Raw genomic sequence first — 19477 nt, 5'->3', positions numbered from 1 at the left:
TTCTTTGCATTGATCATAGTTCTGTTTCTCCTTGTAAATCACTAAATTGCCATTCCAGTCTGGAATCTCACATTCTTAAGACTCTATTGATACAAGACAAATCCAGTAAGTATTTTGATAAATATGGCTTCTGAACTTACGAGTCACAGGGAAAGTCAAAAGAGAAGAGGAAAACATGCATCCGTGATTCTCTGAGGATCTTGATCCTTGGGCTAAATTCTCTAGGGCTAGTGGTATGGGAGCAAAAGAACCTTCAGGTGAGGTTTAGGAAGTGAGAACCGAAGAGGTGTTCCTCAGTTTGGGGAGGAAGCAAGAAAGAAGGGATTAAGTTCCCAAGAATCAGTCCAGTACAGGAGAAGGAATGGAGTTATTTCAGCAGAGCTTCTGGGGTAAAAGCTCAAATTAAAATCAAGTTCATTTAAAAAATAATTATACTTGCTGAACACCTGTGTGGCTTGACATCTCAACAGGCTGGAAATTAACCACCACTGTCCTCAATACAGCTTCAAAAGGAAGAAAGAGGAACAGAAACAGTCTGGAATGTCTTGTTGCCTAAGGAAATTGTACAATGATGATAATAGTCTCTGTTTTGATATTACCCAAACTTCTTGAGAGTTTTAGGTTTAGTCTAAAAATTCAAAATAACCACTGTCTTCAAGTAGCTTTTTAAAATTTCCATAATACTGGATCTTGCTGTTTTTGCCCTGTGTTATGTTACATAACACTATTAATAGCTCAAACACATTTAAACTCACTATAAGATTCTGAGAACTTACAGAATGTCCATTCTGAATGAGACTGCCAGACACTAAATAGGTGACATGCAGTTGGGCTCCTGAATTTTCCTTTCGCTTCCTTTCAACGTAATCATAGAGCATCCTGTTACAAACAAAATACACAAGTAAGTCATTAGTAAAAGTTTATCTCACCCACTCTTAATTCATGACTTAAAAGTCAGGTACAGTAAATCTGACAGTCCATCAAACATTATACAGAATATTTTTGCTCTGTTCATGGACAAAGAATTAAAAAAAGATGAATGGAACATAGAGGGTGGGGTCAACTTGTATACAGCCAGCACAGTGACCAAACAACTGAAATAAAAGATATCTAATAATCGGTCAAGTGAGACTGAGCCTGCATTAAAAGAAGTAAAGACATAAAATGGCTAGAATAATCAATCAAGAATAAGTTCAGTCACTATCTAGCCATGTGACCCTAGACAAAATAGTTTTTCTAGGCCTGTTTTTATCTTGAGGTATAATTACAGAGGGCTGTATGAGATTGGCAATTCTTTTACCGTGGGATCCATAATCCTTCACCCCTCAATATTTTAAGCAAAATGTGTGTTTTGCAAGGGGAAGGAGGCAGGGAGAGGGTGGAGATAGTTCAAGGTTTTCAACAGATTTGCAGAAGGATTAATGCCAAAACATTAAGAACCATCTTGTAGATGATCACAAGGGTCCTGCTCTGAAATTCCAATTTTAGGATCATTCAGAATCAATGTTTCAAAACCACAAAGTAACAGTTTACTCACACTGCCCAGTAATCATTAACCTAAGACTGTCAAACATTCACTACAGAAATAATGTTGCTTTTAGTAACATTCCCTAAATTTGTTTTTATCCTTGCGATCTGATTAGCATCAGAAGTTGACTCCCCTCAATAACTTACAGTTTAACATCAAGGAAAGAGACATCATTTGTGTTGTTTATTTCAAGAAACATTTACCAAACCTCTCGAATATGTCATACTTCTGCCAAGGATGGCGAGAAACAAAAGTTCCAAGAGAAACTCAACCTACACTGTGGACTACTCTCTTAGCTTCCTTGATCCAATGCCTCAGTCACCTCCTGCCACTCTTGAATTGGCTCTGCTCTACTTCCTGCACAGACTTGACCTTCTCCTCCTCCTCTGTACTGCTGGGGTTGTCTTCAGCTACCTTTTCACTCTCTATTAGAGTGGCCAATCATCTTGGTTTGCCTGGATCTGAGGTCTTTCCTAACATGGACTTTTAGTGCTAAAACCAACAGGGCACACCAAGGATGACTGGTCACCTTACGACATACTCTCCTTGACCCATTTCATTCATCCCCCTGGCTTCATTTATTCCCAACAACAACATCATCTGCTCAAACCATCCAAGCCAGAAATCTGGGAGTCATTATCCCTCACTTCTCCCAGTATGGTGAGGTGCCAAATCTTGTCAGTTTTACCTCCCAAGTAATCCTTGACTCCCTGCCCTCCAAATCTCTTGACTGGACTATTTCAATTCCAAGTGTCAATGCCTTCCTCACACCCCCTTCCCCTTCACTATCCACAAAGCGGCCAAGGTGAAGTTTCAGAAATGCAAATCAAGTCACCTGTCAACAAAACTTAACTGGGTGACTACTTCATGCTCTATGCCTTGGGGACAGAATAGTGAACAAAGCAGTCAAAGTTCTTACCCATTTAGAGTTTGTACTGCAGAAAAGAGAGACAAATAATAAGCAAACAAGAAGTTAGATGATAGTAAATCTACAGGGAGAAAAAAAAAACTAGAAGAATAGAGTGTCTAAGAAGTTTTGCTATTTATATAAGATTAGGGAAGGCCTCATGAACAGAGCCCTGTGGGAAGTTACAGAGCCACCAATGTGGATATCTCAGCGAAGAATGTTCTAGGCAGAAAAAGCAACAAATTCAAAGGTTCTGAGGCAAGAATGTAAGCAAGGTGCAAGGAATAGAAAAGGTGAGTGTGCTGAATAAGGAAGAAGGAAAGAAGAGAGCCAAGCGCAAGACATGTAGGGCTTTGTGGCCCATTAGGAAGGAAGTCATTACAAGGTTTAGAGCACAAATAACATGATCTCACTTTTTAGGATTTCTGACTGCTGTGTGGAGAATATACTATTTAGGAACAAGGAAGGGAAGCAGGAAGACCAGTTACAAAGCTACTGCAGTAATTCAGGCTAGAGATGACAGTGGCTCAGACTAGGGTGGTAGTAATTAGTGGATGAATTCTGGGTACATCTTAAAGGAAGAAACAACAGGATTTGCTGATGGACTGATTGTGAGGTATGAGAGAAACAGAAATCAAGGATGACTGGACTAAGCAACTCAAAGAATGAAGTTGTCATTCACTCAGATGGAGAAAAGCAGGAGGAGGTGATAGTGGGGGTGGGTGGAAAATAATTAGAAATTAAGTTTTCAGTCCAGTTCAGTTCAGTTCAGTCGCTCAGTCGTGTTCGACTCTTTGTGACTTCATGAATTGCAGCACGTCAGGCCTCCCTGTGTATCACCAACTCCCAGAATCCACCCAAACCCACGTCCATCGAGTCGGTGATGCCATACAACCATCTCATCCTCTGTCGTCCCCTTCTCCCCCTGCCCTCAATCTTTCCCAGCATCAGGGTCTTTTCAAATGAGTCAGCTCTTCGCATCAGGTGGCCAAAGTATTGGAGTTTCAGCTTCAACATCAGTCCTTCCCATGTTTTGGGGCATGTTAAATCTGAGATGCCCATTAGCCATTAAGTGCTGTTGAAAAGGTAGCTGGTTATTCTTATCTGAAGTATTACTCTTTGTTCAAAAGTTTTCAAAAGTGCCCTATCCCCTAAGGAGCCACAGGTCCATCAGTGACGTGTACGACTTTTCTTCTTCTGGCCCCTGTATTTCTCACCATTCTCCCATACTCACACTATTTTCAGCCTTATGAAACATTCTGAAGTTCTCCTAGCTCTTCTATATGCCCTGCGTTCTGCCTTCTGCTCAGACCTCATCTACCTAATTTCTTCATCAAGACAGCAGCTCAGGTATTATCTCCTATGTGAAGCCTTCCCTAACACTGCTAAGCGAGCAGGGCAGCCTTGCCTTCTAGGTTCTAACAGGAACTGTCCCACATCTGTTATTATAGCACTTACCACACTGTATTCTAATTGTTTATATATCTGCCATCCCCATTAGACTATAAACACCTTGAGAGGGGAAAAAAAATCAGCATTTTTATTGATTTCTTTCTCCTGTTCTCTTTAGTATTTCCTTCCATGCAGCAATTATGTTAGAAAAGATGAGGAACACAGAGTCATGAACATTTTGGTTTATTTATGCTAATTAGGACCATACTAGCAGAAGAAACGGTAGGCAGGGACTATACCAAGATACTCTTAGCTTGCTGGCGAAATGCACTGTCTTTTATCAACAACTCATAGTCTTGCTTGCATCAATACAGTCATTGTCCTCTGTGTACCCATCTCACCAGATCAACCAGTTCTGTTTTACATTAACAAGATGGTCAACACTGCACAAACTCTTTAAAATTTTCTGCATGTCTTTTGAATCTTTAAAACATGTTCATCTAATTTGATTATGTCAAACATCTCAGCAACAAAACATGCAAAATATTCTTAAATATGAATGACAAATATGACTTTCTACAAGATACACTTCCTACCCACATGATTAACTATACACCTTCTCACCTCTTCTGATCAGTTCCACACATAATTTTCCCTAAGATATATAAGGAGTATAGTCTATATTATCTTCCCTAATCTAATTCCTTCACAGCATTTTTAGAGCCTGAAATTATCTTAAATCAATGATGGGAAAGACCTTGTCTGTTAAGTTTGCTGTTTTATAACAGAGCCTAGAATAACGCTAAAAATACAGTAAAACCTGAAAAAAATATTTCTTTATTGAATCCAGGAAAACAGTAACAACCATGCCCAGTCACTGCCCTCAGTGCCAACAGTGATAATTTAAATGCTCTCACTATAGATAAGAGAAAAAAGGATGCCAGGACATGCTAAGTCTCTGTTTTCTCACGTGTTAAACGAGACTGATAACACCCATTATATTAGATTGTTATAAAGATTACATGAAATAAACATTTGTGAAAATATCTACCATAGTGCCCAGAACTCACTCAACAAATATTCACTGGCACCTATTATGAGCTGGGAAAGATGGAAGGCAAAAGGAAAAGGGTGTGGCAGATGATGAGATGGTTAGATAGCATCACTGACCCAATGGACCTGACCTGAGCAAATTCCGGGAGATGGTAGAGGACAGAGGAGCCTGGTGTGCTGCAGTCCATGGGGATGCAAAGAGTTGGACGTGACTTAGTGACTGAACAACAATATTATGAGCCAGGTGTGAAGATACAATGACTGTGGCAGATGTATTTTCCAAAGACGGCTGCCACAACATCTCCCATTCTGCATGCTCTTCTTCATCCTCCCAAAGACAGGTGGAGTCATCCTCTCCCCTTGAATCTGGGAAGGCTAGAGATTCATTGTAACCAAAAGAATGAAGCAGACACAACACTGCTTGACTTCTGAGGCCAGTAAGAAAAGGCAATCAGCTTCTGCCTTGCACTGGGACGTGGGTTTTTACAGCCATGAATTGCTGGGTAAGAAGCCTCACTACCTGAAAATATGCTCTTAAGAAGCCCAGGCCATATAAACAGGTCATACACAATGACTGGTCAATAGCTCCTGCTGAAGTCCCAGCTGACAGCCAGCAACAACTGCCAGACATGAGAATAAAGATGCCTACACATGATCAGGCTTCAGTCACTGACACCTCTCAGCTGAGGCACCAGACACTATGGAACAGAGACAACCATTCTCATTGCACCTTGCCCAAGTTCCAAATCAGAAGAATCTATGAACATAATAAAACGGTTATTTCAAGTTGCTAAATCTGGGGGCAATTTGTTACAAAGCAACAGTAACTGGAACAGTGATGACCCTGATAAACATGTTCCCTGCCTTCATGGAGTCTATATTCTAGTGGGAGGAGGGCATACAATAAGTAAGAAAATGTCAGCTGGAAATAAGAATTATGAAATGCTGGAATACTATATATCCACATGCAAAAGAATGAAGTTGGGCCCTTTTCTTATACTATATGCAAAATGATATCTGAAAAAATAGTTATAATTTATAGGCATACCCCAGAGATATTGTAGGTTCACTTCCAGACCACTGCAATAAACTGAATATCAAAATAAAGCAAAGCAAATAAATTTTTGGTTTCCCAGTGAATATAATAGCTATGTTTACACTATACTGTAGTCTATTAAGGGTGTAACACCATTATGTCTACAAAACAATGTATACACCTTAATTAAAAAATAATTTATTGTGGACTTCCCTGGTGGTCCAGTGGTTAAGAATCTGCCTTGCAATGCAACAGGCACATGCTCGATCCCTTGTAAGGTAAGTAAGATTCCACATGCTGCAGGGTAACTAAGCCTGCGCATCACAACTGGAGAGTCCAAGCGCCACAATGAAAGAGCCCATATGCCACAGGTTAGGACCCAATGAGGCCAAGTAACTAATTTTTTTTTTAATTTGTTGCTAAAAATGCTAGCCATCCTCTGAGCCTTTAGCAAGTCATAATCTTCTCACTGATGGAGGGTTTGAAACATGATGAGAATTACCAAAATGTGACACAGAGACAAGAAATAGGCAAACGCTACTGGAAAAATGGCACTCATAGATTTGCTCAACTCAGGGTTACCACAAACCTTCAATGTGTAAAAAAAAGAAAGAAAGAAAGAAATGTAGTATCTGCAAAATGCAATAAGGAGGAGTACAATAATATAAGGTATGCCTATACACATTTTAGGGCTTCATTTATAAGTTACCTTGACCCAACATCTAATTTGAAAACTACAGTGTACTCTAACTGTGAGGAAGTATAATAAGAACAAAATATGTAGAAATGTTAAAGTGATAATTACTGATTTAAGAGCTAAGGCACAGAACTCTCACAAGAAAACACAAAATTAAATCTTCATGATTTACTTGGGTTAGACTATGCCTTAGATACAATATAAGAAGCACAAGCAAGAGAAGAAAAAAAATTAGACACTATCAATAATAAGAACTTCTGTGCTTCACAGGACACCATCAAGGAAGTGCAAAGACAACCCACAGAATGGATGAAATCATTATCTGATGAGGACAGTGTTTCTAGAATATGTAGAGGGACGTCCCTGGTAGTCCAGTGCCTAAGACTCAGCACTCCCAATGCAGGAGGCCACAGTTCAATCTCATACGCAGCAACTAAGAGTTTGCATACCACAACTAGGAGATCGCATGCTGCAACTAAAAACATTCCACATGACACAACCAAAAAGGATCCCTCACGCTACAACTAAGACTCAGCACAGTCAAATAAATAAACAAATCCAGACTTGACTACATAAAGAACTCTCACAATTCCATAATAGTAAAGACAAAAGAAAAACCCGTGGAAAAAAATGGGCAAAGGATCTGAACATGTATTTCTCCAATGACACGTATGGTCCATGAGCACAGGAAAACATGTGCCATTAGCTAAAACATTAGCCATAACAGAAATGCAAATCAAAAACATAATGATAAAACTTCATACTCACTAGGATGGCTAAAATTAAAAGACAGATGGTAGAAAGAGTTGATAAGAATGTTGAGAAAGTAGAACCTCATACCTTGTTGGTGGGACTATAAAACAGTGTAGTCACTCTGAAAAACAGTTAATCACCTTAGCTCCTCAAAATGTTACATATGACCCAGAAATTCCAATCTTAGGTGTATACTAAGAGAACTGAAAACATATGTCTACACAAAAACTTGTACACAAATGTTCACGGTAGCATTATTCATTAAAGCCCCAAATGTGGAAACAACCCAAATGTCCATCTGTTGATTAATGGACAAATAAAGTGTTGTATATCCATATGTTATGGGTTGATTTGTGTCCCCCAAAAGAGATATGTTGACGTCCTAACCACCAGTACCTCAGCATATGACCCGATTTGGAAACAGGGCCTTTGCAGATGTAATTAGTTAAGACAGATCATACTGGAATAGGGTGGGCTCCTCATCTACAACTGTATCCTTATAAGATGGCTATGTGAAGAGACAGACACACAGGAAGAATGCCAAGCGACTATGAAGGCAGACAGTGGGATTACACAGCTACAAACCAAGGAATGCAAACCACCAGAAGCTAGGACGAAGCAAGGAAGGATTTTTCCGTACAAGTTTCAGAAGGTGCATGGCCTGGCCAACATCTTAATTTTGGACTTTAAGCCTCCAGAACTGAGACAATAAATTTCTGTTGTTTCAAGCCGTCCATTTGTTAGTATTCTGTTATGGCAGCCCTAGAGGACTTACACCATATAGTGGGATATTATTCAACCACAAAAAGGAATGAAGTACTGACACATGCTTTAACATAGACCAACCTTGGAGATAAGCTAAGTGGACGGAATCAGACGCATAAGATTGCTTATTATATGATCCCATTTATATGAAATGTCCAGGATAGGCAAATCTATAGAGAGAAAGTGTGTTAGTGGCTGCCTGATGCTGGGGGGTTGGGGGGCAGGAATGATGAAGGACTGCTATGGATACAGCATTTCTTTTCTGGGGTGATGAAAACCTTTTCAAATTAACTATAGTGCTGACTGCACAACTCTGTAAATACATTAAAAACCAGTGAGTTGTACAGTCTAAATAGGTGAACCATCCGATATATGAAATATATCTAAAGAAAGCTTTTCAAAAATAATTATGAAAAAAAAATTAACAGAGAGAGAGAGGAACAGAGGATTAGGAAAGAGCTCTTACATGAAGTAATGTGTGAAATTTGAGCTGAACTGTGTACCATGAGGACAGCTGTGAGAAGAGCATTCCAGCTAGAGAGAATGGCACAAATTTCCTTGGGTGAGAACAGGCTTGGCATATCTAAGGAACAGAAAGGTAAATATGGCTAGAATATAAGTGAGGTAGAAAGTGTTATGGGATAAAGTTGGTACACAGGCAAGGGCTAGAACGTGTGCATTAATTCCATAAAAATTATAGGAAATAAGGGTAGCTACAGTAAAATTCCACCTCCTGAGAAGAGTTGACTCACTGGAAAAGACCCTGATGCTGGGCAGGAGTGGGGGCAGGAGGAGAAGGGGATGACAGAGGATGAGATGGCTGGATGGCATCACGGACTCGATGCACATCAGTCTGGGTGAACTCCAAGAGTTGGTGATGGACAGGGAGGCCTGGCGTGCTGCGGTTCATGGGGTCGCAAAGAGTCGGACACAACTGAGCAACTGAACTGAACTGACAGTAAAATTCCAGGCAATTTATATCATCTCCAGTCCTCAATATGCACCTTTAATCTCAATAGGCTTATATATTAGTAGTAATAGTTACCTCATTTCATATTTAAACATTCATAACTGTAACAATTATTCTCACGGGTATCCAGTCCTAAAGTTACCTGAACCTGCTAGGTTTGGGCCTGGACTAGTCTTAGCAAGAGTAATCTCAAACAGTCAAAATCAGTATAAACCTAGCCCTGAGCCAAGAGTTTTAAGTCTTGAAGGCATAAACATCTCAGTCAAAACTACGGGACTTCCTTGGTGGTCTAGCGATTAAGAATCCATCTGCCAATGCAGGGGGCACAGGTGTGTGCCGGGGGCCAGCGTGAGGAATTCCGCCCATGGCAAAGGTCATGAGGAAGGAGGCTTGGCATATGCAAAGGCGTGATCAAGCCTCAGGAAACCCCCTGTTCCCGAGCATCTAACCCCAAAACCAGAGTCTGTTTTATGCTCTCACCTACACCTCTGACTTTACGGGGGGCTCTCCCCCATAACCGTTTCTCTCTGAGAAGGAGTAAACGTGCAGCTCCAAGGCAATAAAGGTTCTTGGGCATGACAAGAGTGTTTCAGCTTACGGACTCCTCTGAAGGTTATCTAGCCCACCTGTATAGGTTTGTCCGGCCACATGTGATTGTTTACAGCCTCCCAACCTGAGAGGCACGAGATGTTTTAGACTTACTAAAGGCAAAATCTTTTGGGGAGTTGGAAATTATTAGTATAGTGTGTTGGTGGGGAATTATATTGGTGAAGGGTTCTTCATTTGTTGTGTCAATAATTGCTGCTAATTCCCTGCTCTGGGTGGGACAAGAATGTCTCAGGTCAAACCTCTCTGCTGACAGACTAGCTTGTGTAACAGGATTATCCATACTGCTGCCACTAGGCACATGATTGTTTACTACCTCTTAACCATAAACAGCACAGAGAGTTTTGGAGTATTTTGAGAGTCTTAATTAGCATAGGACTTTTTCTTCTTGTTGAGTCAATGACTGCAGCCAGGCCTCCATATCCTTAGGCACTTGAGAATATATTAATCAATGTATTTGGAATATAGCAAAGGAAATATAGTTGTTTGATGTTAGTAATACTAGACTTTTTGAGTTAATGAATTTTCTCTTTTGTAATAGATCACTGTACTTTGTTATAAATCACTGTGTCCTTGCTATCTAAAAATGTAACTTTATCATATCTTAAGACTAAATAGATCTTAAGGGGAGCATTGGTGAAAGGATTTTCATTTGTTGGGTTGATGTTTGCTGCTAAATCTCCATGTTCCCTACCCTTATAATGAATATAACTAGCATATAGGAAGAAATAAGTATTAACCTTTAAGCATATAGGAGAAATAAGTATTAACCTTTAAGACTAATCATGTTAATAACCTTGGGTTGAATAAATTCCTTTCTTGATTGTAACTCACTACACCCTCACCCTATAGGAATGTAACTTTATTTGGAGGATGGTGCCTGGTTTAAGAAAAAACACCCTTGGAAGAAATAAGTTTTTTGGTTATCAGAAAGAAAGGATCATAAAATGTCAGCAGGTCTCACTCATGGCCAGAAGATGATGTAATATCCCTAAGACCTTTTTTTTATACATTTATGTGAAGCACCTGATTTTGACAAAGGTCAGGACTGCTGACCCCCACGTGACTCTGTATTCATCCCTATGTGTAACAAAAGGTATATAAGCAAACCCAAAAATAAAGAAATCGGATCAGTTTCCGGAAAGACTGATTCCCCCATGTCGCTTCTTTCTTGCTCCCGTTTTTCTGGCTGAATTCCCATCTGGAGCATGGATGCTATTCCACGTAATCCAAGTTATTCAGCCTCCTTTTCTCCACTAATCTTCCTACTACACTATCCATTTCTAATCTCTCTATATCTGTGATTAAATATGTATTTTTCCAAAGACGCCGACTCCGTCCCCACCTTCGAATCACCCTGGATCCACCGGGGCTGGACCCCGGCAGGTTTGATCTCTGGTTTGAGAAGACCCCACATGCTATGGAGCAATTTAGCCTGTATGTCACAGCTACCGAAGCCCTCATGCTCTAGAGCCCTGGCTCCACAACAAGAGAAGCCACAGCAGTGAGAAGCCTGTGCACTGCAACGGGAGAGTAGCTCCCACCTGAGAAAGCCCACGCGCCAGCAATGAGGACCCAACGCAGCCAAAAATAAATAAAACTCCTAGAAGCTCTGTAAACACTTAACTGTTGTGTTGAGGAGCTGAGGAGGGACGTGAACCTCAAATACCTGCTGGGACTGGAGTGGGGGAGTAGGGCATGGGTCTAGAAATCAAGTTTCTACCTATACCTTATGTAAAGTAGACCCTCCTCTCAGCTTCAAACTCTCAGCTAGTTTACCTCAGTTTCCTGGGCAGGAGAGCTGGCCCAGGAGCCCCCTGAAGCGGGTGTTCCGGTGTGGCCTAAGCGCAAGCACCTGAGAGCGGGTGGACACGTGTATGTACACCAGACAGGGACACGAGGCTGGGGCTTTCAATTACAAATAAAGACTGAATTTCTAGTTGTAATTTTTATTATGAATGTGAGATTTTTCTCCTTGCTTCTGTCATTAAGAATAAAAAAAACCTGTGATCTACCATAAACTCCTAAATCTGTCAAACAAGCAAGCCAAATCAACCCATTCTAGAGATCAAGGATTTTTCTAAGACTCACAGAATGTTCCTATGATTCAAGGAATAGGGAAAAATAAGACCACCATCAGGAATAAAGCAAATGAAATAAGTATTTAACTCAGTATATGTGCTCTCAGTCTATTCACCAATTCCTACCCACTGGACATTTGCAGGTGAAGAAATTTTGAAGTTAATCCAAAAGCCTGCCTTTTCCATTTTGGTTCCAAGCTGGACTACCAGTTTCAGCAAGGAAGGTGATAGGGCAAAATTCAAGAAGGGTGATAATCTGTGTCATCCTAAACTCTCCCTTTTTAGTTTCTCTTAAGTGTTCTCCCCTGTCTTATACTGTTATATAGCCTGCGTCAAACACCTGTTGACCTCATTATGGAAGTAGTTCAATAACACCCAGAGACGGGCCTAAGAAGCACATGTGAAAGTGCAAAGAAGATGTTTGAGATAACAGACATAGAAATATGAGATGTAAACAGAACTGGCTAGCCCATTTAATAAGTTTTTTGAAATAACAAAGTGATTAACCAGAAGGCAAGGCTACAAATAAATCCAATAAACATATCACCACACATTTGTATACAAGTCCACCCATCTCTTAACTAACAGACAAAAGCAGCAAAAGGCAATAGAAACACTATGCGTTCCCATTTCCCTGGGTAGGGGAAGAGGGGGTGGGGAGTGGAGTTCTAATCAAGAGACTCTCTGTAAAGCTAACAACAAAGTAAAAGAAAACAAACAAACAAAACAAAAAGTTCCAATCTGATTAAAGTTAGTGATAAATTGTACTTACTGTTTGGCCTGATTAACATGAACCCCTAGTGTATAGCTCAGCCATTTGTATGTTACCTGCAAGAAGGAGTTTTAAAAAAAAATTTTATTAGATGACTGCAGAGTGTAGGTCAGCCCAAAGGGCTCCTAAAGATTCTGAGGAGATTACACCTTATAAATTACATTAAATGCCACCCCAGTTTTGCCAAGAACCATCCATCTGGGCAGGTAGGACTCAGACATTTATTTTAGAAAGAAGTCTGCATCACAGATTAATACAAGAATCTAAAAAGGCTGAATATACAAAGAAAAAGCTCTCAATTTCCTTACACTCCCTGTTTCACCCTGGTCCTTCTTTTCACATTTCTGTCCTTTTATGGGGCCACCACCAAAAACTATTCTCAAACTCACTCAGAAACTTAAGTTACTTTGGAGTGTACAACTCAGAAACTTCTGAAGAAAGTTGCAGCCACATAAATATTAAAGGGCACAGGTGGTGCAGGGGTCAGGGAATGAGTGACGTGGATGAATACTCTATCAGAGGTTAGATTGGGAATTACTGGCCTCAAGCTTTGCTCTTCCTTCCATTCTTCCTTGAACTATCATTTGCCACTTCCTTGTAACCTGTCACCCTCCCCTCAAAGCCTTCCGATTCGAAATGCTGAGTTTCCAGTAATTAGAAGACTTAGCACAGGTTGGGCAAAGACAGTGTGATGTAGAGGAAAGCAACAGCAGAACAGACATAGACTGGAAAATTGATTATCCCGTGTGTGTGTGTGTGTGTGTGTGTGTGTTAGTCTCCCAGTCGTATCCTACTCTTTGTGACTCTCATGGACTATAGCCCAGTAGGCTCCTCTGTCCATGGAATTCTCCAGGCAAAAATACTGGAGTGGTTGCCATTCCCTTCTCCCAGGAGATCTTCCCAACCCAAGGATCAAACCTACATCTCCTGCGTGGATTATCCCTTACTAACCACAAGTTAATCTTCCCTGGTGGCGCAGAGGTTAAAGCGTCTGCCTCCAATGCGGGAGGCCCAGGTTCGATCCCTGGGTCCGGAAGATCCCCTGGAGAAGGAAATGGTAACCCACTCCAGTATTCTTGCCTGGAGAATCCCATGGACGGAGAAGCCTGGTAGGCTACAGTCCACGGGGTCGCAGAGTCGGACACGACTGAGGGACTTCACCTTCCTTCAATCACAAGTTATTTGGCCCCTCTGCTTCAACTACCTTTTCTAAGGCTACTCCCACCGACCTCTATGGGTCACTGTAGAAAAGTAAACGCAATAATGTATATCCAAAGCTCACAGTAGGCACTCAATCATCACGATTTGAGAAACCCTCTCACATCCATCGTCTCACTTGATCTTTACTTCAACCCTGTAAGGCAGGTCAAGCCTGAATCAATAACAAACTTCGAGGAAAACGAAACCAACTGACGGTCGGATTAAACAACCTGTTACTTAACCCGGTCAAAACACAATTTCCTCAACTGTAAACTTGAGACTTCAAACGCCAACCACCTTGCCAGAAACGTGTAGAGACACCTTAGAAACAACATCAACTAAGGCTCCTCCCTCCCCGCCCGACCTCCGTGGCCCTCGGTCTGCGCAGAGCCCAGCACGCCCACCCGAGGAACCTGGATCTGCCGGCGGGGCAGAAGTCCTCCCCGGCGAGTCCCCGCCCTGCCTGGGGCATCAGGAGTGGGGACAGTCTCCACTGGACCAGCCCCATGCGGGAACACGCAGAGGGATCAAGGCCCCTGCCGCCCTCGCTGGGCCCGAACCCCCCGTCGCACGCCCGCATTCCCCAGTCCTAGCTCCTCACGATCTTGTTCTGGTCCGTGACGAACTCGTCTATATTTTCCAGATAAAACTGGTCCGCCATGGTGCCGCGGCGTTCTGCTCCGCCGCAGCTGAGCTCCCCTAGCCGCCACAACCGCAGCTCCCGCCGGCGGGAAACGTCTTTTCTCCCTCCCAGGTCCCGGGTCGTTTCCCACGGCAACGAAGGCGACGCGCTACGGCGGCCGCTCGAGGGTCAAACTAGTCTCGGAGGCGGCGCAGGCTGAAGTAGGTGGAGCTAACAGGAGCTGACGGAAGGGAGGAACAAGGGGCTCAGGCGTGGTCTGGAACGGCTGACTGTAGAACCTTAGTGTCAATCCAGGCTCTGCCAGTTCGTGGCTGACACACTGCAAGACACCTCACCTCTCTAGGAGTCGCGGTCTTCCCACCTGTAAACTGATGAAATAATCTTGCCCTGTCACACATTGAGTCAATGAATATTAATTAGGTACCTAGCCTGTTTCCAGCCACTTCCTAGGCACTAGGACACAGCAGTGAACAATAAAGACAGAAATAAATATTAAAAGTCCTGCCAGCTGGGATAAAGTACTGCCTGTTACAATCTCTCAGAATTGAGAGATTAGGGAAAGTTTTCCAGAATGAATGAGAGAGGGGGTGTTTGCTGGGAAGAGAATAGTTTTCATTATAGCTGAAATGTTGGGAGAAAAGGACACGAGGAGAGATGAGACGAAGGAAGAAGCCAAACTATGCTGTGCCTACAAGGTTTGCGTTAAAGGGCACGTGAACTCTATTCTCAAGAATTGGGGAATTTCAAATAAAATTTCTCCTAACATCAGCTAAAAAAAAATCCTTCCGTATAAGCTGTGTATTTCAGAACGGCAGCACAGTGAATAATGGAGCTGGCACTAGAGTTGGGGTTTTGATATTTGTTGTGTGAACTTAGGTAAATTGCTTAACCACTGCAAGCTTGTTTCCCCATCTGTAAGATGGATATAGTAATAGCCAGAGAAGGCGATGGCACCCCACTCCAGTACTCTTGCCTGGAAAATCCCATGGGCGGCAGAGCCTGGTAGGCTGCAGTCCATGGGGTCACTAAGAGTCGGACACGACTGAGCGACTTCACTTTCACTTTCACTTTCATGCATTGGAGAAGGAAATGGCAACCCACTCCAGTAATCTTGCCTGGAGAATCCCAGGGACCGGGGAGCCTGGTTGGCTTCCATCTATGGGATCGCACAGAGTCGGACATGGCTGAAACGACTTTGCAGCAGTAGCAGCAGTAATAGCACCCACTTCAAATGTTTGTTGCAACATGCATTCATTCAGGATATGGTCAGCAAAAGCCTAGTAGGGGCCTGGCATTGTTCTGCAGATACAGCTGTGATCAATAACATAGGGAGCCTGTCCAAATGTAGCTTACATTTTCTTGGAGATTTTTGAGTGAGGGATCATAGCAGCTTAAAAATTAGTTTCTAGTGTACTAGAAATTGAGAACCCAGTAAACTTGGTTTCCTTTTGAGTCAGGAAAACCCACTAATTAATTAGATGAGTGGAGAATGAGAAAGATGGTAATAAAAATTGCCTAGACTTGGAACCTAAATCTATATGTTAATAGTGATATATTTGACTGTGAGATATGAAGACTGAGAGAAAGTGCAAATGAGAAAATTAAAGAATTTTATTTGGCCAGAATATAAACCAGATAATATATACATAACCCTTGTGCCATGCCTGCACATGATGAAATCAACAGTTAGTATCTGTACTTGGGATTGATGGGCTTCCCTGGTGGCTCAGATGGTAAAGAATCCACCTTCAATGTGGGAGACCTGGGTCAGGAAGATCCCCTGGAGAATGGAATTGGCTACCCACTCTAGTATTCTTGCCTGGAGAATTCCGTGGTCAGAAGAGCCTGTTGGGCAGTCCATGGGGTCACAAAGAGTCAGACACAACTGAGCAACTAACACACACACTTAGACTGGTGACACTGGCTTTGCTGGTGGCTCAGATGGTAAAGAATCTGCCTGCAGTGAGAGAGACCCAGGTTCAATCCCTGTGTCAGGAAGATCCCCTGGAGAAGGAAATGGCAACTCATTCCAGTATTCTTATCTGGGAAATCCCATGGACAGAGGAGCTTGGAAGGCTACAGTCATGGGGTCACAAAGAATTGGACACAACTGGGCGACTAACACACTCCCTGGTGACATTGAGCAGAGGAGTGAAAGAGGCACAAGCGCCAGATTTCAGTGATTCAAGAAGTGAGGAAGAATGAGAAAAAGAACTGAAGATAGAGCATAGAGACAACTCTGGCTAATTAACTCCGTGAAACAGAGAGGAGAGTGGGGTGAGGATCATGACTTTCACAACAAGTCTGCCTGAGCAACAGGGGTGGGAGATGGTGGTGGGTGTTTGTCTGGGAAGGAAGTAAGATAGGCCTTCTGGAGTCTTTTCTATGTAGAAGATCCTCATGCAGGCTTGCCTCAGAAACTGCAGGCCTGAATCTGCAGGAGGAGAGCTTGTGACACACCCTCAATTCCCATTGAATGGAAATTTTTCCAAAGGCCTTTTTCCCCCTGGATTCCCAGCAGCCAGCATGGCCATCGCTGGCAGAGCGTAGGCCCTTAACAAATATTTGTTGACTGATAACTAAATGGCAGAATGAGTAGATGGATGGATGAATGGAATTGAATTAAACATTGTTCTGGTCTATAATCCCTCTTGTTGATTTTCAGAACATTGTGGAAGGTTTTGTCTTTCCTTTCCATCCACCTCTGAAATGGTTACATAGTCTATTATCAGCGGGAGCATTATTGATAAATTAACTGGGGAGATTCAGCTGCCTTCAAAGTCCCAGTGATCAGAAAGAGGGGACAAGGGGTGACCTTTTGTGGACAAAAGTCAGGACCAAGTCCATATCCTAAACAGGCTTGAGACTTGCAAAGAACACTGCTGCTGGAGACTCCAAAGGGAGGCGCCATGCATTCCTACATGTACAATCTTTATAGACAGGATTTTATCTAGTAAACACTCCATATACTTTGAGTTGACTAATTTGAAGTGTCTTTAGTTCAGTTCAGTTCAGTTCAGTTTCTCAGTCATGTCTGACTCTGCAACCCCATGAATCACAGCACGCCAGGCCTCCCTGTCCATCACCATCTCCCAGAGTTCACTCAAACTTACATCCATCGAATCGGTGATGCCATCCAGCCATCTCATCCTCGGTCGTCACCTTCTCCTCCTGCCCCCATCCCCCCCAGCATCAGAGTCTTTTCCAATGAGTCAACTCTTCACATGAGGTGGCCAAAGTACTGGAGCTTCAGCTTTAGCATCATTCCTTCCAAAGAAATCCCAGGGTTGCTCTCCTTCAGAATGGACTGGTTGGATCTCCCTGCAGTCCAAGAGACTCTCAAGAGTCTCCTCCAAGACCACAGTTCAAAAGCATCAATTCTTCGGTGCTCAGCCTTCTTCACAGTCCAACTCTCACATCCATACATGACCACAGGAAAAACCATAGCCTTGACTAGAAGGACCTTAGTTGGCAAAGTAATGTCTCTGCTTTTGAATATACTATCTAGGTTGGTCATAACTTTCCTTCCAAGGAGTATGCATCTTTTAATTTCATGGCTGCAGTCACCATCTGCAGTGATTTTGGAGCCCCAAAAAATAAAGTCTGACACTGTTTCTACTGTTTCCCCATCTATTTCCCATGTAGTGATGGGACCAGATGCCATGATCTTCGTTTTCTGAATGTTGAGCTTTAAGCCAACTTTTTCACTCTCCTCTTTCACTTTCATCAAGAGGCTTTTTAGTTCCTCTTCACTTTCTGCCATAAGGGTGGTGTCATCTGCGTATCTGAGGTTATTGATATTTCTCCCAGCAATCTTGATTCCAGCTTGCGCTTCTTCCAGTCCAGCGTTTCTCATGATGTACTCTGCATAGAAGTTAAATAAGCAGGGTGACAATATACAGCCTTGACGTACTCCTTTTCCTATTTGGAACCAGTCTGTTGGTCCATGTCCAGTTCTAACTGTTGCTTCCTGACCTGCATACAGATTTCTCAAGAGGCAGGTTAGGTGGTCTGGTATTCCCATCTCTTTCAGAATTTTCCACAGTTTATCGTGATCCACACAGTCAAAGGCTTTGGCATAGTCAATAAAGCAGAAATAGATGTTTTCCTGGAACTCTCTTGCTTTTTCTGCTTTTGAATATACTATCTAGGTTGGTCATAACTTTTCTTCCAAGGAGTAAGTGTCTTTTAATTTCATGGCTGCAATCACCATCTGCAGTGATTTTGGAGCCCCCAAAAATAAAGTCTGACACTGTTTCTACTGTTTCCCCATCTATTTTCCATGAAGTGATGGGACCAGATGCCATGATCTTCGTTTTCTGAATGTTGAGCTTTAAGCCAAATTTTTCACTCTCCACTTTCACTTTCTTCAAGAGCCTTTTTAGTTCCTCTTCACTTTCTGCCATAAGGATGGTGTCATCTGCATATCTGAGGTTATTGATAATTCTCCTGGCAATCTTGATTCCAGCTTGTGCCTCTTCCAGCCTGGCGTTTCTCATGATGTACTCTACCTTTCAGTATTTCTTCCAAGACTTCATAGAGTAAGAGACAAAATCAGATGGTAGACTCTCCCCAAACTGACTCTCCTCATCTCCCTGTTCCCTATCCCATGAGGAAATGCCTCCATCCTTCTGATCTCCCTGGACCTGCCCTATTTCAGACCTTCCTTATCATCAGTCTTCTGTTTTTAAGTTGTTTTTCATCGTATAATGGAAATGCATGCTCATCCACATCTTCTCTAGCCTGATCTCTGTTTCAACCTTCCCCCAACCCCAATCTGGGTCCCTCTTTAACACCAGTTTCAGGATGACATTTCTAAAACACAGAACGGATGATGTTGTTCCCGGCTTAAAAAACCACAATCCAATTTTAGAACACTTCCATTGCCCCCCAGAAGTGCTCTTGTGCCCTCATTCCCTGCTTACGCAAACAGTCCCTATTCTCACCCCCAATATCAGGCAACAAAGGGTCTGCTTTCTATCTCTATAATTTTTTCTCTTCTAGAAATTTCATATAAATGGAACCATAAATATGTAGTTTTCTGGGTAGGGTTTCTATTATGGACTGAGGTGTG

The 19477-nt window shown here is 42.3% G+C and overlaps 1 protein-coding gene across 3 annotated transcripts in view; it reads right to left on the bottom strand.

Moving 5' to 3' along the window:
- The window catches only part of POLD3 (DNA polymerase delta 3, accessory subunit), a 45115-nt gene extending 30531 nt beyond the window's left edge, over positions 1-14584 (bottom strand). For all 3 annotated transcript variants that reach the window (XR_011249170.1, XR_011249171.1, XM_069553060.1), the window contains exons 1-3: positions 14362-14584; positions 12561-12616; positions 777-879 (exon numbers count right to left, since the gene is read on the bottom strand). Coding sequence is in view for 1 of the 3 variants with exons in the window: in XM_069553060.1 (XP_069409161.1) it covers positions 777-879; positions 12561-12616; positions 14362-14421 (219 nt within the window). In the remaining 2 variants the exon portion in view is untranslated. The remainder of the gene's footprint in view (positions 1-776; positions 880-12560; positions 12617-14361) is intronic.
- Positions 14585-19477: the final 4893 nt, after the last annotated feature.

This window comes from Ovis canadensis, chromosome 15 (assembly GCF_042477335.2).
Source record: "Ovis canadensis isolate MfBH-ARS-UI-01 breed Bighorn chromosome 15, ARS-UI_OviCan_v2, whole genome shotgun sequence".
Lineage (NCBI taxonomy): Eukaryota > Metazoa > Chordata > Mammalia > Artiodactyla > Bovidae > Ovis > Ovis canadensis.
The sequence above is the reverse complement of the archived record's forward strand: the minus strand, read 5'-3'. Positions and strand labels throughout refer to the sequence as shown.